At 34.4% G+C, this 27,996-nt stretch overlaps 3 protein-coding genes across 6 annotated transcripts; 1 reads left to right on the top strand and 2 right to left on the bottom strand.

The window, feature by feature from the left end:
* The first annotated feature begins 254 nt into the window (after nt 1–254).
* Nucleotides 255–4,768, top strand: LOC113847853 (calcium-dependent protein kinase 21-like). 3 transcript variants are annotated; one of them, XM_027477153.1, is made up of 9 exons: nt 429–462; nt 649–1,161; nt 1,436–1,579; nt 1,695–1,847; nt 2,262–2,377; nt 3,024–3,191; nt 3,292–3,419; nt 3,948–4,047; nt 4,115–4,591. In XM_027477153.1, exons 1-9 carry the CDS (start codon nt 429–431, stop codon nt 4,187–4,189), a joined length of 1,431 nt encoding a protein of 476 aa, XP_027332954.1. In that variant the 3' UTR covers nt 4,190–4,591. The 3 variants fall into 3 exon arrangements, with proteins under 3 accessions (XP_027332952.1, XP_027332951.1, XP_027332954.1); XM_027477151.1 differs by having other exon boundaries at nt 255–1,161; nt 4,115–4,768; XM_027477150.1 differs by having other exon boundaries at nt 295–1,161; nt 3,229–3,419.
* An 8,636-nt stretch (nt 4,769–13,404) lies between these two features.
* On the bottom strand, nt 13,405–15,708 carry LOC113845986 (peroxidase 42). Its single transcript, XM_027473759.1, has 4 exons — nt 15,423–15,708; nt 15,133–15,321; nt 14,619–14,784; nt 13,405–14,272 (listed from the first exon to the last, which is right to left on the bottom strand). Exons 1-4 carry the CDS (start codon nt 15,657–15,659, stop codon nt 13,854–13,856), a joined length of 1,011 nt encoding a protein of 336 aa, XP_027329560.1. The 5' UTR covers nt 15,660–15,708; the 3' UTR covers nt 13,405–13,853.
* A 3,506-nt stretch (nt 15,709–19,214) lies between these two features.
* LOC113847341 (tRNA wybutosine-synthesizing protein 2/3/4) lies at nt 19,215–26,464 on the bottom strand. Of its 2 annotated transcripts, XM_027476376.1 has the most exons (10): nt 25,646–26,404; nt 24,989–25,369; nt 24,106–24,683; nt 23,487–24,030; nt 23,219–23,348; nt 22,524–22,759; nt 21,969–22,104; nt 20,819–20,895; nt 19,920–20,026; nt 19,387–19,831 (listed from the first exon to the last, which is right to left on the bottom strand). In XM_027476376.1, exons 1-10 carry the CDS (start codon nt 26,398–26,400, stop codon nt 19,725–19,727), a joined length of 3,051 nt encoding a protein of 1,016 aa, XP_027332177.1. In that variant the 5' UTR covers nt 26,401–26,404; the 3' UTR covers nt 19,387–19,724. The 2 variants fall into 2 exon arrangements, with proteins under 2 accessions (XP_027332176.1, XP_027332177.1); XM_027476375.1 differs by having other exon boundaries at nt 19,215–19,831; nt 23,487–24,683; nt 24,989–25,394; nt 25,680–26,464.
* Between the last annotated feature and the right edge of the window lie 1,532 nt (nt 26,465–27,996).

Raw genomic sequence — 27,996 nt, 5'->3', positions numbered from 1 at the left:
ACTAAATAATAACAATAGTATAATACACAAACAAAGGCAGGCAGGCAAATGTGAGTAATGTAACTGGAGCGTCACAAGCAATAAAAATGTATTGAAAATGAAATTGCATAAAATTATTTTAATTTCTTAAAAATGAGAAAAGACAACGTTTTTTTGTTGGGCAAGTATGATGAATTACAGAAAAAGATTTTCCTCGGGACAAGAATGATCTGTAATCAACTAAACAAAATTATTTCGACCACCTTCCTTTTTCTACTGGTGTCATTATCTGTTGAATTTGGACAGTAGCTGCTTTATACTAGTATTTTCCTAGTTTCTGGTTTCCATCCACACTCCCGTAGCATAGCTAGTACCTACTTGATCTGATTCAGAGGCAGGGGTTCTCAACCTTCCCCCAAAACCCTCACTCCATAAACGCTTCCTGTGAAATGGGTTGTCACGGTAGCAAGCAGAAAAAATCAAGCGCAGAGTTTAGTGGGTATGGATCAGGTACAGGTACAGGTACCGGCACAGGCACAGGTGGTAGCGGCGTTAGTTACCACACTGTTCAGCCACCCACTACTCAAGTTCAGGCATCAGCACCCAAACCAGAATCACATGTAGTGGCGACCCCACCAAAACCAAAACAACCTTCGAATTTGCAGAAAGCAGAAGCAACCATTCTGGGGAAACCCTTTGAAGACATAAAGAAACACTACACTCTGGGGAAAGAACTGGGAAGAGGGCAATTTGGGATTACGTATCTCTGCACCGAGAATTCAAGTGGTCACACCTATGCCTGCAAGTCGATCTTGAAGAGGAAGCTGGTTTCCAAAGCTGACAAAGACGACATGAAGAGAGAGATTCAGATAATGCAGCATTTGTCTGGGCAACCCAACATCGTTGAATTCAAGGGTGCTTACGAGGATCGGTATTCGGTTCACCTTGTGATGGAACTCTGTGCTGGTGGTGAGCTTTTTGATCGAATCATTGCTCAGGGTCACTATTCTGAGAGAGCTGCTGCATCGCTTTGCCGAGCCATTGTGAATGTTGTGCACATTTGCCATTTCATGGGTGTTATGCACCGTGATCTCAAGCCCGAGAATTTTTTGCTTTCTAGCAAGGATGAGGATGCCACGCTCAAGGCAACTGATTTTGGGCTCTCTGTTTTCATTGAAGAAGGTTGCATTGCTTATAACTTGTATATTATTAAGGTTTTCATACCGAATCACATTTTGGGAAAATTTTAGATCAGATATTGAATTGGTTTCTAAATCTTTTTCAGCTGGTGATGTTCAAGTTTATCCACAAGACTGAATACTTATGTCCATATTCGTTACAGCTTATGTTGAATTCTAATGCTTTTGACTTCTATTTCAGCTCTAAAGGAATTAGTTATGATGCTGATACTACTTTCGGGTTGACAATTCATAGTCTTTTCTAAAATTTATTTCAGGGAAGGTTTACCATGATATGGTAGGCAGTGCTTACTATGTTGCTCCTGAGGTATTGCGTCGTAGTTATGGAAAGGAAATAGATATTTGGAGTGCTGGCATCATATTGTATATTCTTCTGAGTGGTGTACCACCTTTTTGGGCTGGTAAGATCAAATTGTAATTTAAAAAATGTGGCATAAGCTGTTGAGTTTTGTTATTTTATAAATTAACACTATAATGTACAATGATGTAACAATTTGTTGTTAATATCTTTTCCAGAAACTGAAAAGGGAATATTCAACGCCATATTGGAAGGTGAAATTGATTTTGTAAGTGAACCATGGCCATCAATATCAGACAGTGCTAAAGATCTAGTCAGGAAGATGCTAACGCAGGATCCAAAGAAACGGATTACTTCTGCTCAAGTTCTTGGTATTAGACTACTGTTTCTATTTTTGGCTCAAGTAACTTTCATCACTGTAGTGCATTAGTGGTTGTTCAATGAAATGAAAATCATTTATGTTTTTGGTTTGTATTAGTTTAGTAGGACAATCGTTCTCCATTCAGTTTTTGTTGCAAATTTTGAAAGTTCCTCCATTTACTTCTACTCTCCCGAGTTGTGTAACGTTTAGGCAGCAAGAATATATGACTTGTTTATTGAACCTTAGAAATAAGAAACAACAAACAAAACCCTGTCTGGAGAAATGACAATAGCATATCAACAATAAGTTGCGATCATAATATCATCAACTAAGTAAATTCTCATCAGTCATTTGCATTGCCTTTGTTTTGTTTAATTCTTTTGTCAAACTTAACCTGACTAAGATTGATGATTTGTTTGGTAAGAACATCCATGGATGAGAGAAGGCGGAGAGGCATCTGATAAACCAATTGATAGTGCTGTTCTATCCAGAATGAAACAATTCAGGGCAATGAATAAGCTCAAGAAGCTAGCATTGAAGGTATGGCATCAAACATGGACTAAAATCTACTACAGTCAATGTGTTTTTTTTATTGGGTTCTTGAGATTGTTGATGATCGATTATTTCTCTTTTGAATGCAGTTTTTGAGCTGTGCCTATATTTACTCATTCTGTAATATGACTATAGACATAATATTGTGCCAATACTTTTGTTTGTTCTGTCTGGTATATAAACCTCCGCTGCTTTCACTTGAAATAGGTCAAGTATTCCTTTTCAACTAGCCATGTGCAATTTCTTTTCATCATATTTAGTATTAAAATAACGTTATAGAAAAACTGGTGATTTGAAGATATAAACGCTGCAAAATAGTAACTGTGTCATGTTGAAACGTGTCAAATTCATACCCATGTTGGACACTTCATGTACACTATGAATACTCCTAATTACAATTTTTTTTTCTTATTTTTAAAACCTTTATTATGTTCATATCTAGCTTTCCATCTACCGCTTTTATTCAGGGAGTTATCCTCTAGTTCTGACATTAAAGCTTAGAAGGATGGAGTGTTCCCTTTTCATCACATAAATGAGTTGTGAGAAATGAGAATATTTTGAGAGTTATATGTTCCAACTTATTTCTTCTCTGAACATTTCTCCATTACACCAACATTGATGGAAATTTCTCTAGGTTATTGCTGAAAATCTATCAGAAGAGGAGATTAAAGGTCTCAAAGCAATGTTTGCAAATATGGACACTGACAATAATGGCACCATCACCTATGAAGAACTGAAGACTGGCTTGGCTCGAATTGGATCACGACTTTCTGAGGCTGAAGTGAAGCAACTCATGGAAGCTGTAAGTAGTTACAGATCCCTACCGAGAGTTTAACTAGTTAAACATACATGCATTCTTTGAACTTAACTGGATTCTTATTCTTGTGCATAACATGTCTCAGGCTGATGTTGATGGAAATGGGTCGATTGACTATATTGAATTCATCTCGGCTACAATGCATCGGCACAGACTTGAACGTGATGAACATCTTTACAAAGCATTCCAGTATTTTGATAAGGATAACAGTGGGTGAGTATTGCAAGATTGGCATTTTAGTGTTTCCCATATTGCAATTTATTTCTAGCCATGCGTTTGATCAACTAGATGATGTTTTGTTTAAAGTCACATAGTCATCCTTTCAGTTTTGAACTGTTTTATCCTCTTCTTTTAGTGTAGCCGAGTTCTTCTCCAATGTTAATGATAATTTTGTTATGAGAATTTGAATTTTGAATTTGTTTCAACTTTCAAGTCTCCAAGTCCATACCCGACTGTTCCATTGCAAATGAACGAAACTTGACAGCCATATCCTAATGTTCAATGCCACATTTGGTAATGGCGATCTCGGGCAATTTTATTTCAGCTTCACTATGGAGATTTTATCAGTAACATTTCTATATTAAACTAGATTAGTTTACTTTATGACTGTGTTAATAGTTTAATAGTCTGATTTTAGTGACACATAGTTGATTGATTTAAAAGTGAATTACTAACTCAACTTGTTGATATGATTAAATTCATGGCTGTGAATGACTGCGTTTCTTTAAATTGTCGGGCCAGATATATTACAAGAGATGAATTGGAGACTGCTATGACCCAACATGGAATGGGTGATGAAGCAACAATAAAGGAAATAATCTCTGAGGTGGATACAGATAATGTAAGTGGGCTCTTGTTCGTTTGGGTAACCCTCTTTCTAATGTTGCTAATAATTCTTTAACTAACAGGATGGGAGAATAAACTATGAGGAATTCTGTGCAATGATGAGAAGCGGAATGCCACACCAGGGACAGCTACTGTAAATCTATTGAATGGAGTCAATTTTACAAGATTGTGTGATTCATCATGAACGCCAATCGTTTGAGTGACTTAACATTGTAGGCAAGAAGCATTATCTTCAGAAATGTGTAACAGGGTGCACCATGCATATTGATTATTTCTTTGAAGTTTTTTGCAATCCTAATGTTGGTACAAGGTTACTTTTGTGCCTGTGGTGCTAAAAATGGGTTGCATGAAGTATTGTTCCTGTACTTCCGTGTACATTTAGTTTCTGGCTGTCATATTTTCCAAGTGTTCTATCGAAGCTTGAAATTTTATATGAAAATACTTTGATAGCGTAGAATTATTATTTTTATTGTGGCTGAGAAATGAGTAATCAGGGGAGGGAACTGATTTCCTTAACCTGTATATGCAAATGCAAACTTGAATATTTTGTTCACATAATGTTTTGTGGAAATGCTAGATTTTCTTCTTTCTTCTTTCTCTTCTCTGTGGGTTAGGGCAATCTTCAGCATTAAGATGTAATCTATCCCATGCCCTGCAATAGAATTTGACGCTTGAATTGCAGTGTCCTGTATAAGAAAAAAGATTGGACTTAATTTCACAAGTTTGTTTAAAGAAAGACGATTATAGGTAATTTTTCTAGGAGTTCTTTCGTCTCCTCCCTCAAGTCTACAAAACTAAACTTGGTTGGTGTCAATTTATGAAGCATATAGTCTAGTTTGCACAACATTTTATAATTCTTCGATGAGCAAAAGCATTGTTAGTAAATTATAAAAAGACTAGAAAAGCAGTGATGTGAAGATTTATTATTATTATTATTATTATTATTTAATATGCCTGAGAATTCAGGAGAGTAGTGGGTCAACAATTTCATATTTCAATTCTTGTGGGGCAAGGGTAACCTCAAAGTAAATGGGTACACTTACTAAGAATAATCAAAGGGCGCACCAATTGTTGCAAAAGGATAAATGCCTGACGCTAATGAAGTTAGTTTAATATTAATAAGATGGTATCCAAGGTTTTAGCTTCATATTCTCCTGACAAAAATTGTATTAAGAGACAACCATTTAAGTTACTGCTCCACGTGAGGTTGTTTTTTTATACTGTCTATTATGCTTCCCACTAAGTTTATTATATGCACGTGTGCACGCCCTTTCTTTATATGTATATTTGGGAAAAGGCGTCTCGTAGACTCTTTAGTCAAGACACAGTGATTATTCTATCCCTTTCTTCAATAATTATATTTATATGCCCCCGAAGCACTAATATTTCATTTCTACATTGATATTACAATTTTTTCCTCTCAACACTACACTAGTTTTCAAGTCATAAAAACTTTGGCAGCAGTAGCAGTTGTAATTCAAGAGTTTTCTGAAGTCAAACCTTGTGCATGTGATGTGAGTTGCTTTTACTAACAGACCGGTATCCTCTCATGTTTGTGTGAAAGTTATGTTATCGTGTTTTTGTATTTTTATTTAACCAAAAAATAATTCGCTTAAACAAAAATACAAAAACACAGAACATGACCCTCATGTAATAGGAGTGAATTTTTTTCTTTACTAATAGAAGTTTTTTAACATGTACAAAATAAACTTCAATAAATGCACCACATGATTAATCTGTATTAATTGTTTTATTATAATTTTAAAAAAAATTACTTTTACTCTTCCCTCATTGGTTAAGTGGTTTAGGGATTAGAGTTTATTCTCTGCGAGGTTGTGCAGGTTAAAAAATCCATTACTAATATTCTGCAAAACATCAAAGATGAGAAACTTTGGCAAAGATAGTGCATCTTTTTATAGCTAAAACAACAAAAGGGTGAAGTGGAAATGTAACATTTGACATTGTAATGAAGTCGACACAGATGAGTTAAGTATAGAATAATATATAGTATGTGAATAGTGCCTCGGATGCTCCAACGATGCTGTTAAACATGGTAACAGCCTGAGGCTTGCATTACAAGACAATGCAACTGTCAATAAAACATGACGGTGAGTTGTCATTACCAGTAGCAGAGCAGATTAATGCTTTGCAAACGAAAGGTGTCCATCCTCTTCAATGTCTCTCTACCTTGCATTTATTTTAATATAGAAATCATAGTGCTCTAGCTTGGATATTGAAACAAGAAATGAAAGATAAAATAAATAATTTTTTTGAAAGTTTTGCGAAACTAGGACATCATATACATGAAAAAGCAACCCCTTAATTAAAGATTTCGCTTTTGTACAATCTGAAGTTAGTAGCAAAAGTGTGGCCCGGAATACAATGAAAGAGAGAGAGAGAAGAGCACGTGGTAATGCTAATGCTAATGCATGCCTTAACTCTTGCTGTTCTCTTTTTCTTTTTATTTTCTGAAACTGAGAATGATGTTAATCAAAACCCAAAACAAGAAGGACTCTTCCTTACTTGCATTGAGATCACTGTCCTAATATTAACATTTGCTAATGGCATTGTCTTCTTTTCTCGCTCCCCAGTGCAAGTGAAAGTGTGAAACTTCTTCCCTTCTTAATATCTACTTTGCTTCCAGTGACTTGCACTTCAACTTACACTGTTTTTCCTTTTGAGTTTTCCAATGCCCCTTTAACTCTCCAATGCTCCATTTTTCATGCCAACTAACGTTATAAGTTTCAAACTACATTACTTCTTAGCATAAGCAACCAAAGTATTGGTTTACGTTTCATTGGTGTTTGTTCAGCTCTGAAAGTGCATCGCGTTCTCTCCCTTTTTTCCCAGGAACATTTTGGCGGTGGAAGCATTTTATTCAAGGTCTTTTTTTATTATTGTTATTATTAAAAGGTTATAAGGTATCTGTCATTTAGGTGATATCAAGTCCAAAAACCAGAGATTCTCAGATAAAATAATTTACTCTACTCCAAATGGTAGAACTTCAATCCTGTGCTACCTTGGTCAATGCCTCGGCTTTCTGTGGCATTGAACAAGAAGTGAAGGCAGATAGTGTCAATGTTGTTGCTGAGATTTCAGCCGAGTTAGAAATGGAAAGGAAGAAGAATGTGGAACTCATGGAGAGAATATCAATGCTCGAAGCTCAGTTAAGGGAAAGAAACACGGAATCTCAAGTACGGTTAGTCGATTAGTTTAATTTTCTTCTATGTACTTTATCTTAAGTAAGTGCTTGCTCGTTTGAAGTGTTATGTGTGAAAATTCATTCTCTAACTTGATGAACCAATTGATCCTTGTTATATCATCCACCACACATATATATGCTATAAATATACATCTCTGCTCATTGCATGCTGAAATCTAACTATAATTGGCTCAATTTCCTTCATGGTTTTTATGAAGAGGGAGTCACAGCTACAACACTGGTAGGATAATTCATTGTGTTGAATTTGCTTGATACTTCTAAATTCCCTTGTATATTAACCAAAACTAAAGTCTTCAAGTTGATATAGATTCAGACACTGATAAGTTATCCTATGATCGGAGTGTGGAGGAATGATATCATTGTTATCCAGTGAACATATGAGATTCATATATATCAATAGGGACAATCACGGCACATAACAAGATTTAATAACACATGAACACTTAGAAAACTTTATTGCTATTACGCTTATTTTATTTATGTTCCCTGATTGTTGAAGTTTTCTTCCCTTGACACCAGGAAAATCATCAGCATGCAGTTGCAGGAAGCTTCAAGAATTTCAAAAGACAGAAGATAGAAACGGTAGATGATGTAGAAAATAGGAACACTGTAAAAAGTGAAATGGCCTCTCAGTACAAGCCTGATACCGAAGGCATTGTTCATGAGGAGATTAACCCAACAAAATCTTTAATTAATTGGATGAGCATGGAGGATAGCCAAAATTTGTACGCTGAAAAATTTAAAGACTCTGACTCTGTTGCAGATTTCAATGAAACAGATAGTGATGATGCATGTGATGATAACTTTATTGATGATACGGATAATAATCAAAGACATGATGACACAATTGAAGTGATTGGTGAGTGTCCAAATACAACATGCATGGAAAGTCCAGCAGGTAAAGTGATAGATCATGAAAATCAAAAGACAAGTTGCACATTACTTGCTCCACTATCAGAGAAGAGTGAAGTAAAAACACTCCAAGGGAAAGAAATTAAAGAGACTGCAGCATGTAAGTCACTACTTGAGGTCCCTTCTTCAGGATCTGTACGTGTATCACAAAATAGAAAGCCTCTGAAGGTGGCTTTCTGCCCAAAAGAAGTGAAAAGGATAATTGGGTCTGAATCCCTTCTACAAAAGAATGCTCAGTCCCACACTATAAGGAAAATCATAGTTTTTGCATCACTTGGCATAAGGCATGGATGTGAAGATATGTACGAGCTGGACTTCAACCATTTTAGCATTTTGATGAAAGGGGAACCTTATGTGTCTCCAAGGAACCCTGGGGTAAGAGAAATCCGCCAACTTGTTTTTAGTGTACAATGCTACTTTTGTTATGGAACAAGTCAATGAAAAGAAAAGACAATTTATCATACTATCCCATGGTTCCTGTTTGCATTGCTGTGTCATGCACCTTGCATTATTCCCTTGTTTGTTTACACTAAAGAATATATGATATTGGGGAATAGAAAAGCGACTTCTAAAAGAGCGTAATTAATCTCTTTAACCATTTCAGCAACTAACATTTTGCTTAAATTTAGTTTCTATATTTCTATGCGATAAATGCAGTGACTTCGGTTTTTACTCTATGTAGGAACACGTTTTATATGAGAATCCTGGTGTTCGGAGGAAAATATTTTATCCAAACCGACAAAACCCAGTATTATGTCCTGTTCAGATACTAGAAGAAGAAAGAGCCATGCGTCCATCTGATGCTAGTTGTCCATCGTGCTTATTCTTGTGCATTAAATATGGTGGACGGACAAGAAATCTTCCTCAAAATGAGTAAGTTTTGGATTGATACTGGGTAGAAATCATTATGCAACCAAGAAAATGGTCCATTTCTGCTTTAAGTATTTATCTTCTATTATAAAAGGTGTTAGCTCTGATGAATATTGCACTTCAAAATATTTATATGCAGTCTAATATGAATTTTCTGGATTGAATAATACAGATATGTGAGGCAGCGGATGGGAAGAAACAAACTGAAGTCCTTTGGACCACTCATGTGCCGAATGGCAATGTTGGTTCATATTCGTAGTGGAAGCTTTTTCTTTAAGGCCTTGGGCATCACGCTTCTGTTCATGGCAGGATTTCCTGATGATCTAGTTCAGAGAGAAACCAAATACCGGAACTTAGGCCTGCTTCAGAAGTATTACAGGTTTATCAAATTATATGCTGCATACAATCTTAAGCATAAATGAAACAGCAAGATATAATTTCCTACTTAAATAAATGGCATAAATCTTTTAGGAGCACTGCTCTAAATCAATTTCATCACAGAAAACATTTGAAAAGATGAAAATTTAAATACCAAAACATTCATTTTAAATCATAATATCCCCAAGCCAAAGAAAATTATATATCACCTTGATATGAAGCTCTATTTCAGTTTACAGAAATTTGGATTTGAGTTCCTTTTGGTCACTGTTGCCATATTTGAAGCTAAAAAGAGAGAAACTACTCTAAAAGGCAAAGGCAACATTTCTTCATCTAACACACTATTTTCCCGTTGCAGAACTGATGACGATGCTGAAGGGGACGAGTTATTTCTTCCACATCCAATTGCATATGACAATGTAAGATTACAAATCCCATATTATGCATGTGAGTTCTTTGCATCACATCTACTTGTCTGTTTTTTATTTCTTTCAAAAAATGCGCAACAAATTCTCAAGCTTGTACTGCTGTGTGGTTGTAGTTCTCATACCTTGCCAATATCATATTCAAAATAGCTTTTCTTTTTCATGGCAAATAGTAGAGTGCTCTTAAGCTTCAGCATTGTTGCCTTGTTCTAGCAGGGTACTCATGAACCCCACAAATTAACTAAAAAGACAGTTCCTCCAAAATTCAAAGGAAGAAAGCAACACGCTAATGCCTCTCAAAATTCCCAACAGAAGACCCCATCTCGACAGCCAACAATAAGTTCAGCAGCAACTCAATTTGGTTTAACTGGCTATTCATCATCTCACACACATGCAATGGCAGCATTTCATTCAATGACATCACAGGGTACTTCTCATATGCAAAACCCAGTTCTTGCCCCTTCTAATGTCTCAGGTAATCATAGTTCATATCATATGCTGCCACCACAGCCAGCAAGTACATTTGTACCACTGATGTATTGGCCTCCACCAAATGCATTTTTTCCCGGACCTTATCCTTCCTCATATGGATACCAGTCTTTTCCTTCAACTGCAAATTATATGTCATTCCAAACACAGCCTTATCACAATCACCCCACCTGCAGTTCCTCCTTGCCAAAGTTCTTAGAAGGTAGTGGAAAGAATGATTTAGCCTCGGACAATAGTGACAGTGATACTGATAGCAGCAGTTCAAGTGGTACTGAGAATAAGCAGAGACCCGCATTCCACAAATAATGCACTTTGCTACAATTACACTTAATAAATTATATACTTGGAATGTAATCTTTGGTAGATGGTCAAAGTGCCATGATGCATAGCTTTAATACGCAGCTTGTAACTTGAACTTTATGCGCGTATCTTAATGTGATCCTGCATGAAATATCATTGATCCGTTATTGCTAGACAAATCAAACATTGATGCTTGATTTTTCATTACTTGTAGGCAACAAATATAAATCTCACTATATTTAGTTAGCTAAATTTTTTGTTCTAGGTATGAATATTGTTAGCTTTGGAATGAGAATGACTATTATTAGATGATTATTAAATTAACACGTAAGACACTTTTATGGGGAGATAGAGGAATAAATTTTCGGTGCTTCTAATTTAGTAACTTTCAACTTCATTTTGAATTAAAAAAAATGTATACAAAAAATATATAGGTATTGTTATTTTTTCAAAAAAAATGGAGTATATAATTCAAGAGAACTGAATTTTTCCAGAGTGAAAGGGGGAGTGGGAAAAAAATCGAATAGGGAGAGGGCACCCAAATGGTAACATAATGAGGTAACTGACACCTATTAAGAACAATGGTGGACAGAAAAAATAATCGCACTCCATTTCTCTCTAGTGGCTGCAAGAGCACTGATGGACTAGCTAGCTGGGCATGATGAAATCAACTTTCCTTATTTGTGAAGAATTTGTAAAGAATAAGAAGTACCATTTTATTTTTTTCATATATTTTTGGATTTCTGACTTGTTTTCCCTCCATATTTTAATACTATTGCAACGGAGATATAATAAGTAAACAAGTGACATATTTATTGTATTTATGATGATAAAAGTTGACTTAAGAAACATTAATACATGTAGGACTCATGTTTACGTATCAATACATTTTTATAAATTATATCTTAATTACTTTGTGTTCTATCATTTGGAAAATTTCACATTCTAGTATCAATACCGTGTCTTGTGTCTCAGTGGCTAGGCAATTTTTCTTTTTATTATCACTTAATAACATGTTAGCCTATTATCTTAAACTAATTAGTTAGGAATTGTAAAGGCATGTCATAATTTTTCTTTAATAATAGTTTGACAATTTATAATTGAATTATGATACAAAAAGATTTGACCACTTAAAATGAATCAAAACCAAAGCATTCTGTTTTACTTGTAAAAGGTGCCCTATCTTTTATTTCTTCTGTCATGGGTTTAAATCCCGTTCTTAAATAACATGCATGGCAACTTAGCTTCACCACTTAAAGCGATCCTGCAAGTACAAAGATGATCCTATCAAAATCAGAATCAGCCTCATACTCTTTTTTTGCGGGGGACAGGCCCATTTTCTTTATTCTAAATGTTTTGTCAGCCCGACTATTTAACATCTCTTTGTTGTAAACTTGTGATTGAATTTCAGCTACATTTATTAGCCTTTCTCCTTTTGGAAACATAATATTTAACTAGCCAAATTTACTCTTATGCAGTGCTATTTACAAAATAACTTACCAAGAATTACCAACAAGAATGTGACTATTTTTGTTGATATTCTACCCATTAATTCAATCCACCCTTCTATTTTATCATTTCTCATTGCTCATTGGGATTTCTGTGCAGAAACAAAGGGCAGCTGAATGAAAGTGATTTCATTTTTGGCATTTTCTCCCTTGCCCACGTTATTGCTAATGGTCATTTTCGATGAGAACATAGTGCTGGCCCCAACCCAGCCCAAAGTTCTGTGGTTAAAAAAATCTGACCTTTGAAACACCTAATATTTTGTTGAAAAAAAAACATCTTTATTTTGGTGTTGAACTTATGTTTTCTTGGTTTAGTAAAAAATGCATTATCTAAATGACAATTACCTATTTTTCAATTGGAGAGAGGCCCACTTTCTTCCATTTCAGTGTTTTGTCTGCCCAACCCAAAATTATGATTTGAAACATAAGAACAGGTCATCATACTCTTAACTAGTTAGCTATTTGAGCAACATGACATTGTCATGTTTAACTAGCCATCGTAATCTTGCAGCGGTATTTATAAACCTTGGTGATAGCCCGTGCAAAAAGGACGGGAAGGGCAGGGACCATCAAATTATTTTCATTATTTTTACAGAAAATTGTGAAAAAAATAAAAAACCATTGAACGGGAAGAACAATGTCCAAGAATTGACACGTGTGACTAAAATGGTTAATGGTAACATGTTCCAATCTACGTAAAAGTATTTCGTAACGTGCACTGATGTGGTTAGAAAACATACTACAAATATTATAGATAACTTACCAAGAATCTTTTTTTTTACCGCAATTTACCAACGATAAAGAATCTAGTGCTATTTGACATTTCTCATTTTCATTTCTCAATATGTAGAATCTAGCTTTGTTTTCACTTTTCCGTACAAAAAGCTAGGAAATAATAGACCAGCTGAACGAAGGTGATTTAATTTTGGCATTTTCTCCCTTACACGTTATCGCCTATGCCTATGGTCATTTTCAAGTAAAACACTAGTACTGGACCAAACCTAGTGGAAACGTCCGCGTGTACAAAAATTTATCGTAATCACTCAAATAAGAAATTGGTTTGGCCCACGCACTAGTGATCAATGGATTATGGACCTCTTTTGTTTCCTTCATCGTCCTTTTCTTTTATACCCGAATTCTATATATTGATTGATTAGTATTTAATCTATTTTCTAATGTGATTAATTTAAAAAAATAATGCATTCATTATTTACTTAGAGCTTGTTTCCTCAAGTCTTCATCCTTGGGCCTATGTGATGATGTATAGGACTACTAGTGATAGCAATGTATAACGCCCATGATGTATATAGAAAGAACAAGCTTTACGAGCATGGATATCATTGAAAGCCTTGTCACTGCCATCCATGCAGCATCCACAACACCACTCACATGCATACATTGACATAACACCCTCAACATGCCCATCTTCCCAACACTAAGCTAACGTACTAATATCCTTATTGAATAAAGAAACAACAAAGTTACATCAGAAAATTACAAATCAAAACATCTACAAGTCTTCCCATCCTGAAGAGCACCAGAACCTGCCGACAAAGCTCAAGCATTGAGCAAGCAGTGGTCTCGGCTCACAGACCTAACCAACCAACCCATCAAACGAAAAACACCTTATTTTTGCATAATATCTTACATATTTCTTCCTCCAAGACAAGGGGAAGAAAATTCAAGGACGCAATATTTAAGGTTCCTCATAGTGCTTGTTGGCAACATTGCACTGCTTTCTGATCTCACCCTTGGTGCCAGTGAGAGGATTGTTTTCAGAGAGCAAGGTAATAGCTCTAGAAAACTCTTTGAAGAAATAGTCTTGGCTCTTGGCCATTTTCTTCACATAAGGCTTGGTCCTCTTGTCATTGGCTAATTGGTGATCCACTATCAAAAGACCCTTGTTGTCCAAGATATTCCTGTAATAGTTGTTGTCTAGAATCATGGGCGTGCCACGGTCGTTTCTCACATACTGCACGGCCTTTGGGTCAGGAATAGCATCAGGACACTTTTTCAGCATGTGAGGGACATGATCAGGGTTGAGTGCTGGATCAATCTCTGGGTACAAACGGTGCACCAATTTAACACAGTGGGTTCGACCAACACTGTGTGCTCCTGTTCAACACAAAGATCACTGATTAAGACTAAAAACCATTTAAGCATTGACACGTGTAGCATATTGATATTGGACATGCAGTTTCTTTTAGCATGTCATGTATCTATATATGCATGTTGCGTGGGTGTACTAGCATTTTGCCTTATCCATGATTGATTAATCACTGGATCCCACATATATTTATTAAAAGAAATATAAAGCATAAAGATTCCCATTTTACTATTTTACTTTATGTATACTTTATGAGCATGGTTATGTGGGGGGCATGTTATTTTGATGGATGTATATGCATGAGCATGAGCATGAGCATGAGCATGATGGGTTAGGGGAGGAGATACGGTATACCAAGCAACGCAACCACGCCAGGAGTGTTAATTCCCATAGCACCAAACTTGTCAAGAACAGCAGAAATGGACTCATTGTGGTCTGGGAGGAACTGCTCAACCACATCAGCTCTGCTTCTTCTACCATCCCTTCTTCCAGTTTTAAGAGGGATATAGGGACCTCCTAGCTGCAGTTCAGAAATCAAAACCCTTTAGGCTTGCATCAACTTAATGATATGAATAATTTCTCATTTGCTTCCAAATAATGGATAAGCAATTAATGCAGTCATCAAACACAAAGTTATAACAAATATGGACTAACTATTAAGCCTCTAACTACTCTCCTCAGAGTAATAATAGACAGATCTGTTAGGATGAATTAATTGAGACTTGCAAGAGTTTGTACATAAGATATATGTACATAAGCTTTACTTTGAAAGTTGTTTTCAAAAGGGAAAAAAAGAATGGAATTAGTAAGTGACAGATCTAGGCGGGACAAGCAAAGTGAGAAACAGAACAAAAAGAGAATCAGTTACCGAAACAACGCCATCTCTGGCAGAGAGAACAAGAATATCAGCACAGGAAACAACTCCAGGGCATTCCCTTTCCACAGCTTCTTTGATGGTCTCAATGTACCTAAAATTTCTCAACCCAAAGCTCCTGTCAGTCTCCTTCTCAGACAAGGTTCTTCTTGTAGAGTCCAGTAACAGTGAAGCATCACAGCTCTACCCTCACAAAAATAAATAAACAAACACTTAACTAAAAACAAGGACAACAACATGTTGCAAACAAAAGAGAAAGACAAAAAGCGATTAAGCTTAATTACTTGAACAGCGCAGTCATGGAAAATGTTTCTGAGCCAGGAGAAAGCAGTGTTCTTGTGGCGCTTATAGAGAAGCTTCACTTGTTCTTTGATGATGTCTTCAGCTTGAGGGCATGTCTCTTTGTAGAAGTTCATAACAAGGCCATTATTACTGTCTTCCCCTTCCTCCGCAAAAGAAGGACTCAGAGACAGTGCTGAAAAGGATAACACCGCCAAAAATATCAAAGCTTTGGGAGCCATTTTTCTCTCCACTCTTACTCGCCCAACTACTTCCCCTGCTTCACTCTGCTCCTGCTTAAATAACGCTATAACCAAAGTAAATGTGCAATTTACAAATAAAATACAGTGGGTAAACTTCAATAAATTTTGAGATTTGAGCTTTTGGGATAAAATACTAACGTGGGTTGTGATTTTGATGGTTCGATCACGATCCGACGCTCAACAATATTTACACCTCAAGGGGACTCTGCGCAAGTTCTCTTATCCTATTTTTGGGTTGAAAACTTGGACTTTTGTGTCGTAGAAGCAACGGGAAGTATGCTCAAAATGCTCGTGACGTTGGCCTCATTAATGCGTGCATCATTTCATAAATTTTATTTTTAAAAAAACTGTTTTATTAATTTCTTAAAAGAATTATTTGAAAAATAAGTTATTATTTTTATATTTATGAGATTATAGTTATAGACATAATGGCAAGGAACCGAGCTTGCACAAAGATTTGGGATAGATGCTATTGACAAATGGCATAAGTTTTTGGCACTCGGCAAAGCCAAAAAGCAACACAGCTCCACAGCTGAGCTGAGAAAGCCAGCCATTTCAAACGGCTTGACAGAGTGTGACTTGCCAATGTCCCCCAAAGACGGTTTTCCTACGGCCATTAATGACCAACGAATAATTAACTTCTTTAGCTTAAAAAAAATCCCAACGAGAATATAAGTATTAAAAATAATGATAAAAATATTTTAGTAATAATTTTTAATTCTTTAACTAATTTTAGAAACCATAATTAATATTTCATAACAATATCTATTATGTGCATGCATTCAGTGTGAAAATATACACTATATTAAGCTAGTTTGCAAATTACAATATATGGCCACTTACTTAGTAGTATATGAATTGCCCAACGAATTGATAAATGACAACAAACATGACAAGCACGCTCCACAATGGTAGAACAGTGATATTTTAACATATTAGTTGCTTATGTATACATAAAATTGAGAGGGTGAAGAGGAGAACCCCACTTTTATAAAATAATGAGCTCGATCCCAGCACCTACTGATGGTGAGCATTTGCCCCACCTCCCAAGTGTTAATTCCAATGAAAAGTTATGGACAGCAACCATAAAAAAAGGTCCTCACTCATTACTCTATTCAATACTTTATTTTTATTAATCTTCTTAAATAAATATAATTATATTAAAATTTTATTTTAAATAAGAAAAAATGTAGAAAATATTATAGAAAGATTTAAGCAAATAGAAACAGAAAGCTTGGTGGCTGAGGCTAAAGCGGTTTGGTGGCTGAAGCATTCAAAGCTTTTCTGATCACCGACAGTTTGTAATCGATGGAGCCTAAGTCATCCATCAAGGTGGAGCCCTCAATGACACGTCAACATAGTCCGAACAATATTGTTTAATAAAGAAAAATTAATAAAAATTGTTATTTAAATAAATAAGAATAAAACAGAGAAAAAAAAAACATTTATATGTATGTACGAAAAAATGGTTAAGAATTTATTTATAACAAATAAGATAAAATAAAAAACTAAAATAATTGTAACCATTCCCCGACTGTCTCTCTAAATAATGACCATCTAAACACACATCTTAGTTTTCATTTTTGCTGATGCTATTTCCAACCCCTTAACTTGGTTAAATTTGCTAGCATTTATTGTCGGGGCGTAGTATTTATAGCCATAATTGACTAATCAATTAAAGCAGTATTTAGAAAAAAAAAAATTATTATTTTATGTTTATGAGCATACTTAACAATTACTTTAAGTCTTTAAGAGGTATTTAGTATATATATACTCAAATAATTTTTTAAGCATACCTAGCATATTTATTACTGTTCCTTTTATATATATATATATATATATATATAAGGGTACTGTGCTTTTGAGAATCAGTCTTTGAAACGGTGATAAATGTGCTAGGTATGCTTAAAAAATTCTTTAAGTATGATAACAAATTTTTAAACTATCATGATAATTTTAGATTTCCAACCATCTTATGGTTATATGTTTTTGAGTCATTTTTTAAAATATTCATACTAATCATAAAAAAAACATTTTAAACTTAAAGTTGGTTAGTAAAATTAGAAATTCCTCTTATCAAGCACACACTAAATTTATAATTAATCCGTGACAAACACTTAGGTAGTTGCCCTCATGCAAGTGATATCTCAATTAATATCTATTTTTAGAGAGAGAGAGAGCTAAATGATAAATAATGAAAAGAAAATTGTAATGCATGCTTGCTCTTGAGAAGATCATGGATCTTTTGTTCATAGTAGATTTTTTATTTAAATTTTGATAAAATTAATTGTAAAATCGTTAAATTTAAAAAATAATGTTAAAAAATTAATGTATTTTTAAATTAATTTTAATTTTATATACTATCAATATAAACATTTTTACATTGTTAATCAACTAAAAAATCATAAATCTTTCTTTCAAAATAATTATTATAAAAACAATTTTAATCATATGATAATTCACAATTAAACAACAAAACAATTTGACATTTTCAGCTTAATTAAGTTCTTAGTAAATTAAAATAATTTTATTTGTAATTATTTTTAAATCTAAATATAACAGGATTTTTTTAAAAAAAATTGAAGTCTAGTATTTAGAATTGTTTTTAATGAATAAAAAAAATGTAAATTTTCACTACTTTTAAAATTATTTTACTTATCGTAAATTTAATTTCAAGAATCTAAAATTTTAATCAAACAACCACTTTAATGTGTAAAGCAAGCTTTTTAGTCAAAAGTGTGATTTTTAGATAAAGTTAAATAATGTTTATGCTAATTTATCAGTCCTTTTTCTCGGTTTTTTTATTTTTATTTGCAGTCTCTATCTTTATTTACACTCCTTACCCTTTTTTTAGTCTTTATCTATTACCTGTATTCCCCATTTTTTCCTTTTCTTTTTAATCCCTATCCATATGTTTTTAGTCTCTTATTTTTCTTTAGTATGTAATAATAGTCAAAGAGTAAAAATAAAATAAAATTAGAGACCAAATAATAAACAGGAACTAGAAATAATAGATAGGACCAAAAGTAGAAAAAGATGAAAGAAAAACAGACCGAAAATTTACTTTAGCCTTTCAGATAAGACAGCTAAGCATGCTATTATTCGCTCGGGAAAAAATTAAATGGCCTAAGCCGAAGCTAAAAGACCAAATTCATATTTTACAAACTTCACCATTTATAGATAGCACTTACCATCTTTCCATTTAGGATTCAGCACCAAATTACATGAATGCAACGTTTTCATTCATCAAGAAGAAAACCGACATAACTCGTAGCAGTGAACGCAATAAACCATAAACAAACTACAGATTCCATGAGAACAGGGGAATTAAATTCTGGAAAAGGGTAACGTTGTAACGGTAAGGCTATGCGAATACATGCTTAAAGACTAAGCCTAATCGAGCAAAATGAAATTACCCTATCTAGAAAATGTCCCTCTTAGGATAATGGTTGAGGTTCAACCTTTAACTACGATTTGGGCCCACTTTCCAACCGTATTCCCATTAATGAGAAGCGTGATTACAACATTGTTTGGAGTTACAAACCAAGCCAATGGATTAAACAATCATTGTAGTCCCTCCGATAATTTAATACACTACACAAACACAAAAATCGAGCTCTGTGAAAAAACCAAATCCTCTATCGACTTGGGCTTCATTGTTGCCCAAACAAGCACACAAACCAGATTAATTTCGTGTCCAAAAAAATTCAAGCCCTCCCTTGTACTCCCTTTACACTGTTTTTCTTTTGGCTTGACAAAAAAAAAAAAATTTGGAAGGACAAGACTATCAGTTCCAAATCATTATACATCAAACAGTTGTTTCATTACAAAATTTCATAACTATCAACTCCACCACCTCTCCTATCTAAGATATTTGCCAGCCCGACCAAAGGTTGAATAGGATTTTCTGAGTCAGCTTTTACATTTGCCACTGGCACAGGCCACAAAGGTAGATCGGTGAGAACTTAGCACATAAATATCCTTAATGACAGTCACATTGATTGAATGCAGAAGCCACTTTAACCTCAAATACTAGTCCATTCACTATCTTTGGATCTGTCTGCATCTTACATCTGCAACAACGTGACGAATGTGTGGACCATACCATTTTACCCTCTCAACGTGTTCTACAGAAACCTCCCAACAATAACCTGTGGGAATCATGATACGGGGGTTAAATTATTATTCCAGAAATTAGATGTCAAAGTTTAATAATTTTTTTACAAAAATTGATGCTACCTTCAGATCTAGCAATTTCATATATTGACTTCAGTACATGATCAGTCCACTGACATTCCTCTGAGTCCTTAGTATTCCCGTGGACATGTAATATTCCACCCTCTCTCCTGCAATGTTGATTCCACGAGAAGGAATGAAATTGGTCATGAAAGTAGTGGTCCAAAAGCGAATCTGAGCAGATATAAGCTAGCATATCCTCCCAAAATTTTCTCCACTGTCCTTGGAATGTGTCTTTCATATATTAATTCAGATTTGGAAATTTTATTACCATCAACGGAAGTAAAACAGTCATATATTTGGCATTGTGATTTTGATCAGGTAATTTAATGCATGAGATGTGAACCACCATAGCTTCAGGATCATTATGAATAAATTAGGTGGAATTAGCAGATAAAATATTGTATTACAATTACTTGGGAAACAGGATGTGAAGAAAACACAACAGACGATTTCTACTAAAATAATGCTTCACAATTAAATTCCAGCTAAAATATTGAAACTGTTATGTCATCTAAATATGCGGTTTCTCTATTCAAAATGGCTATATTTTCAGAGATAATTATTAGTAACTTCTGGAAAATAAGTTCAAAAACTCTGCCAGTTATTTCAATGTCAATCACCATGGATAATAAGCTATGTAGAAAAGTGAAGAAGAATTTTACAGAACAGAAATGCAGCAAATAATATTTTTTCCGTTCACAATAAGAATTAACAGATAGCCAAAATGGTTAAATGCAGACAACAGAATATATGGTGAGCATGCAGCTTAATATAGGCGTGGAAGCAAGATGCAACTACCAATTAGATTTTATAGATTGCTGAGCTGGCTAAATGCTGACGACAGAGTAACAACAGAAAAATAAGTTGAAAGGAATGATACGTATTAGTATCACAATTACCTTAAAGCCCTCACAGCTGTGACCCAGCTACACTCACTAGATGGAAGGAGACCAAGACAGACTCTATCAGCCACACTCTGTAAATGAAAAAATCAACATATTCCATAAAATTATTTCCTTCTACACACATCAATTAGCGTTAAGAGTTGTTGGACCCTTTTCCCTAGGAATCACACATTTTATAGTTAGTGTTCAAATGGACTCATTGAAAAAAGTGAATAGAATAAATAGTTCATTGGTCACATAGCTTTCCTTCCAATTAACTTTTAACCAAACAAGGAGGTAAAATAGTCCTTTTCTCTTTATCTTTTTTTCATCCAAGGTCTAGACAAGGGAAGAAAAATATTACAATTCTCAGTCAAATTTCTCTGTACAATTTTCTCTCACTTAATTCCTCTTTTCCTCCTCAATTCTTTATGCATACTTGCTGGAAGAGTGTCCCTAATGATATGCTCATTTATTTTTACTTGTGAATAATTCTCAGGCTAATAATAAATTATCTTAACTAATAAAAAGAAAATATTCCAACATATCTTTTTTTTTAACATTTGTTTATTACAATTCCAACGTATCTTTCACTGGTATTGTAGTATTCAATCAGGTTTTATAGAGGGTGAATTACATTTGCAAGGTATATAATCAGGTTTTATAAAGGTTTTATGAGGCATTAACCAAAAAAAGAACAGTTGATCAGATCAGCATATTAACCATCTCAGGATGTTAGTAATCAAACAAGTGGATAATCCTCTTACCTTGGAAATATTTTACCGGGATATCCTGAATTAAAATTCTCCCTTTCAATTTTACTTATTAAGATGGTATATATATGACTAAACACTGTCTATGGGAAATCAGGGATTCTTGACACTGGTGTGGGGTGTCTGATCTGTGACAACAATGAAAAATGGATCATTGGCTTATCCATGAAACTAGGGAACTGCAGTGAATTTTTTGCTGAGTTAGTGGGGAGTACAGGAAGGTTCAAGTATGGCAGACAACACGGTCTTTAGATGGATGATGCTTGAGACTGATTCTCAGGAGGTGAATCAAGCTCTTTCTCTGGTATGAGTTCACCAGGAAGATGACAAGCAGATTTGGTAAATCAAACTTCTCCTTGCTAGATGAATAAATAGCTAAATACACATTATACCTTGGGAGCTGTAATTCGATTATCTCCTTCAAGTATGATACAATGATCAGCCACAGAATTTGCTTGTAGATTATGTCGGAGTGCTTCTATAGCATGGGGATTCCATTCACATGCATATACAAATTTTGCTTGGGCCCTGCTTGAGAGCATGCAAAAACAATATGAATAAATATAGATGAATATTATGAAATATTAGAGAACATTAGAAGCAAGCAAACCTGGAAAAAGGGATAATAGAAAAACATTTCAAAGCTCTGTTCAGGAGGCATGCCCCATCCCAGCCACCAAATGTTCATATTCAGATACAGAATATATTTTATGAACTTTGCAAAAGGTAAATTATCATTTTTTACACAGTGATCAAGGAAACAAGAAACCATATGTTCCATACAGCACTGCACTGCATAATTTGTGATTTGACTTTCCCACAATTATAACACACTATTGAAGGCTAAAGGGTAATATTGTTGCAATGCACAAAACTTTTAAGACAGTAAAATTTAATTAGAGATTAAGTTTATTACACAGCTTTGCTGGTACAAATAGACAGAATACCTGACAAGAAAAGGAAGCACAAAGTAGCCAATGCCTGCAAACAGGTCTACTATAACCTCATCTTTACAATCTAGCCTGGCCATCCGGAGCTTCTCAGAAAGATTACCCCATGAGAACATGCATTTTGTAGCATCAAAAGAATAGAATATTCCATTTTCTCGATGATTGACCCAGCCATTATCACCAAGAAGAATCTGCAATGTGCTATCTCTTGTACCAGTTGCAGCAACTGGGCCCTACATAATACACCGGCTTACTCATGTCGTAAAGAAATGAATTCATTGCAAAAGCTATTACAGGAAGAATTTAAAACGGCAGTACAGCACTATGTTTAATGAAAATAAGTTATAAAATAGAAGTCTTGGTAATTTACTACTTCTATCTTGGAAAAAGAGTTTTAAACTGAATTCCATCCTAGACTGAATTTCAAAATGTATATTTTTATTATTATTATGATTAGAGAAAAGTATCTTTTAACTTTTACAAATCACTTGTTACTGAAAATTTCAGTATTTCACATATTTGTCAAATGTCACTATCAGACATTCCCTTATCTTTTACATTGAATATGTTCAGCATATTCAACAAGGAAGGTTTAAAAATATCAGGTACTAGGAAGAAAAATGAATCAGCATGAGCACAGGCAGGACAAGCAAACACACAAATCAATGTATTACTAGTGCATATGTGATTACCTGGCGAGCAAGACGATGAGCCTTGAGTGATTTGGCAACAATGGGCCAAAGCTCTTTTGCAATGGAGTCCCACATGGAATCTTTAAAAGAAGTAGTTGGAAGTATAACAATATCTCCAAGCCGATCCCATCTGGAAGAATAACAGTTATTACAAAGCTCACAACAGTAAAGGGATTACAAACAAGAAAAAGAAATTCTAAATGAATGGAAAAATAAGTATGAATTGGTAAGCAAGCACCATAAAAGCAATTTTACTAAAAAAAAAAACCTTGTTGGCAGTTCCTCTAGAAGCCATGTTGGTAGGCCTTTATGCTCAATCAAAGATGTCACAGCTTCAGTCATAACTTTCAAAGGAGATTTTACACCTTTTTTTACTTCAACCACCTCATCTGCCAGCACAATGGCACCGTATTCATGGAGAAGAGTCAGTGCTTCAGAACAGGATAACTCATTTAACAAGTATCCATGTTGTTTAATTGGTTTCAAAGAGGAAACTTCATTTTTTCCATCAAATGCATCTCCTGAATGATGGTTCCTTTCATGAAATACAGCAAAAAATTCTTGACGGACAGGAAAACAGATATGCGCTCCACCCTCTTCAGAGTATGCTTTCCTCCCTAAGTCTAACCATCCAAATTTCTTCAATATATCCTTCCCCAATTTTGCATAATTCTTTTCAAGCTGAAGAACACAATGTGATGTAATCATTTGACTTTGATCATTCAAGCAAGGTGAGTTATCATTAAAATATAAATTTTCATATTTAGATATATTAGGTGCATGTTCAAGTTGTGGTCCTAGAGAATTTTCAAGTTTATTCCCGTTTGTCCCTTCATTTTGGTAAATCATATGCATGCCTTGGTTTTTGACAGGCATAAGATCATCATGTGAATGCATTAAATGGAGCAAGCAGACCTTTGCTGGCTCACTGAACTTGGTTCCAAATGCATAGCATGATGCACCACCACCAACCATAACAAGATCATCACCAACAACATTGGCTGTACTACGCACAAACAAATCTTTACCCACAGAATTGAGGGTTACATGCTTCCATAGTCGATGCTTCAAATCAAGTAAAGCCAACTCTTGACAATGTTGTCTAACTGGACAACCACCAAGAACTCCAAGATAATTCTTATAGACAAAAATTGAGTGGGAGAACCTAGCATGTGGGTTCCTTCCAGCTGTCTTTTCCTTTGTCCATTTACCCTTTTGAAGATCAAAGCTATACAAATCCCCAAGTGCTTTCCCACCATTGTATCCACCAAACATGAAAATCTGTGAATCAGATGCCACCATCGCATGTGAGTGGCGTGCACAAGGCCAGTCCCCAGAAACTGGTATTTCTTTCCAGTGGAAATTAATTGTGTCAAAAATATAAAAGGAGGAAAAGATAATATCATTATCAAGTCCCCCAAATACATAAATGTTTGAACCCATGACAGCTGCAGCATGACGATGCCTATCCAACATGTAAATAATTAAATATCAAAGTTGTCCGTGAGAATAAAAGTAATATCAGCAAAATCAAGCAACAGCAAGTAATGTTACTACACTTCTTAATAGAGTTACAATATACAGTTTAATAAGTTGTAGGCATTTATTTACATCAATTACAGAACTAAAACCAGAACTCATTCAATACATAGAGTTACCTTAAAGATCTATACAAGTTTTTTTTTTTTTTTTCCTATGGTAAAATTGCTCGATCAGTGAGTTTTTTCTAACAGTTGAAAGCTTTAATGGAAGAATGCTGTTAAGCTTTACCTTGGAGGAAAGACACTGCCACCGCATTCCAGTAACTTCCAACAATTCTTAGTTGTATCGAGGATCCATACATCACTCAGAATTTTATCAGGACCAGTCCGACCTCCAATCACAAACATGGAATCTCCAACTTTGGAAGCTGTATGGCCTAAACGTGGAGATGGAGAAGCGCACCCAAAAGCACTAATTATCTCAAGATTGCCAGAATATGGATCAAGCAGCAACAAATCATTTCTTCTAGCATGTCTCCCCATGCCTCCAAAGCCACCAAATACCACAACTCTCTTGGGGTCAGCCTTATCCAACACACAAGCTGAGTGACCCCAAAGGAAAAGTTTCTCCACCGGTTCACCAACAATTTTGAAATGGGCAATCAACATACTACAACCAGGAGAACCCATAAACCCTGCCAACCATTCAAAGATTCAGACTTTTGATTGATATTAAAGAGAAAGTTGTCCTGCAATCAGATACAGACACCAATATGTATCAGTCCTGATTTCATTTCATCACCCACGCAAATTCATTCCACTAGTCATGTATATTTACAAACACTGCGCTATAAACTACAAATTCAACATCATGAGCAACATAATGCTCTAAACGCCAATCAAATGGCACTAAGTTGACCAAATTTTACAGTTGAAAAACGTTAACTAAACAAGAAAACAATTACTATCTAGTGAAATACCTGAAAAGGTTCCAGCATTGGAGCTTCCTAACTGAGTTTCATCGTCGAGTTCACAAACAGGCCCCACTTCATGAGTTGACGACAAATGGTTACAGTTATCGGGAAGCATGGAGTGCAACACTTCGAGAAACCTCTCAGTTCTTTTCCTATTGGCTTCCATTTTATCGTTTGCAACCTGAACAAGGTAACGAACATACTCGGGAGTGACCATAAGCTCGCGCGTATCTCCCAACGGCACCTCCAAACGTATGGAACAGCGAATGGCGATGATGACGCGCTTATTAGCATTGGTGATGCCAGATTCTCTAAAGCCACAGGAGATGGCGAGGGAGAGGAGTGAGAGAGCGGAAGAGAGGTCTCTGCACTCGAGAGCGATGATGAGGGGTTCGAATCTGAAGACGAGTTCGGAAACGAGGGAGGAGTGAGTTGACTCGAAGGGGAAGAGAAGGGAGAGAACTGAGTCGGGATCGGCGGGGTTGTGGGAAACGAAAAGCCAAGAACCGCCTCTGGCTTTCTTCTTGGGATTGGGAGAGGTAGAGAGTGGTTGAGAGAGAATGGAGATTCGGCCAGAGCATGAACTGGTGGTGAAGTAATCAGGGTTTTGGTTCAGAGTGTTGAGGAGAGGGATGATTGGCGCGTCTAACGTTCCCTTCGGTGATTTGTCCGATTCCGTTGAACACAGTGAGGCTAACGTCGCCGCCTTTCTCTTCTCGAACTCCATTGTTTCTTCTGTAAACCCACCACGAAACCTTTCAACTAGTTTAGTAGAGTCAAGAGGTAAACGTGAGGGTAGTTTCAGAAATCTGTTACTTTTCGTAATTTGGGTTTTCCTCGCCATGGCGAGAATTTTCAATGTTATGAGGTATAAATTACAAAATATATATATATTAAAGATATTTTTATTTGTTAATATATATTTTACATATTATTATTATTTTGATATTTGTATCCTATTAATTTTCTCTTTATTAATAAGCTTGTAATTAAGAAAACCACAATCAATACTATATATATAAAAAATTTTAAAATAACAACAACAAAAAAACGACAACAGCGTATTGTGATCAAAGTACTAACTTTAAAATATTCATAAAGTGAACATATAAAAAAAAGGTAAATAAATTAACAAAATAATAGTTTATAGAACTCGTATTTGATTCGAACAAATGATATACATTATTTAAATAAAAAATATTATGACTCTTAATTTTTAGTTGAACTTCAATTATACTAAAAAAATAACGCTATAATATAAAAATATTATTGTTGTGTTTTTTAATTTAAAATAAAAATTAAATATTTATTTATTTATTATTTTTAAAATAATTGAATAATAGTCTAACGGAAGCTGTACGGGTTACAATAACTAGAAAAATTAAATATAGAAAGTTTTAGTTTAAGTCATTGAGAGTGTATCTGATTAACTAAATTTTATAATAAAAATATCATAAATGTGATAATTTATTTAAATTTTTTATTTTAACAATATGTAGTCATGAAAGGATTTATGTAATTTCATTGCAACAAAAACATTGAAATTTTACTTTTTATAATGTATTTTCATAAAAACAATGAAAAATTAATTAAAATAAAATAGCGATGACTTAATAGTTTTTAAAATATCCAATAAAATAAAATATTGATTTATAAGACTATGCACAAAATCTTCACTCTATATATATAAAGTTTGTAAGGAAATGGAGAAAAAAATTATTCGAGGTCCTTGTATATTTTAGAATCAATTTTAGTTGCAATGAATAAAATTAATGCAATTCAACATTCATAATAATTCACATAAAAACAATCTTAATGATTATTTGATAGAAATTAAACTTGTTAGAAGATAAATAAAATTTATTAAAAAATAATTTATTACTAACTACACTAGCATTATGGAAAAGACAAATTAAATTTAAACTTTTCGTTATCATAAAATAAACACAGATCGAAATTGAACTATTATTCATTCACAATTTGTATAATTATTTTTTAAGCAAATTGGAATGATTTAAAATCTAAATTGAGTTATAATTAGTTGTTAGATGAATTTGAATTTGCTTTGTAAGATCAAGTTGTTTGCTTAATCATTAAGCAAAAGGACATTCTCTAAACTCTATAAAAGGAAAATGGTATAGAGTATGTAGTGTTAATAATGAGATAATTTATCATATATTTTTTGTTTTATGAAGTTTATTTTAGAGAAAAACTCTGATAAGTTTTTTTTATAGTTGTTTAAGTGTGTAATTAGGTATTAATAAAATTAAATTTTTATAATATATTAGTTTTTTAATAGTATTTTAATTAGCTAAATAATTTT

Source organism: Abrus precatorius, unplaced genomic scaffold, assembly GCF_003935025.1.
Source record: "Abrus precatorius isolate BTA unplaced genomic scaffold, Abrus_2018 Scaffold8, whole genome shotgun sequence".
In the NCBI taxonomy this organism is placed as follows: domain Eukaryota; kingdom Viridiplantae; phylum Streptophyta; class Magnoliopsida; order Fabales; family Fabaceae; genus Abrus; species Abrus precatorius.
This window is presented reverse-complemented; position numbering and strand designations above follow the sequence as displayed.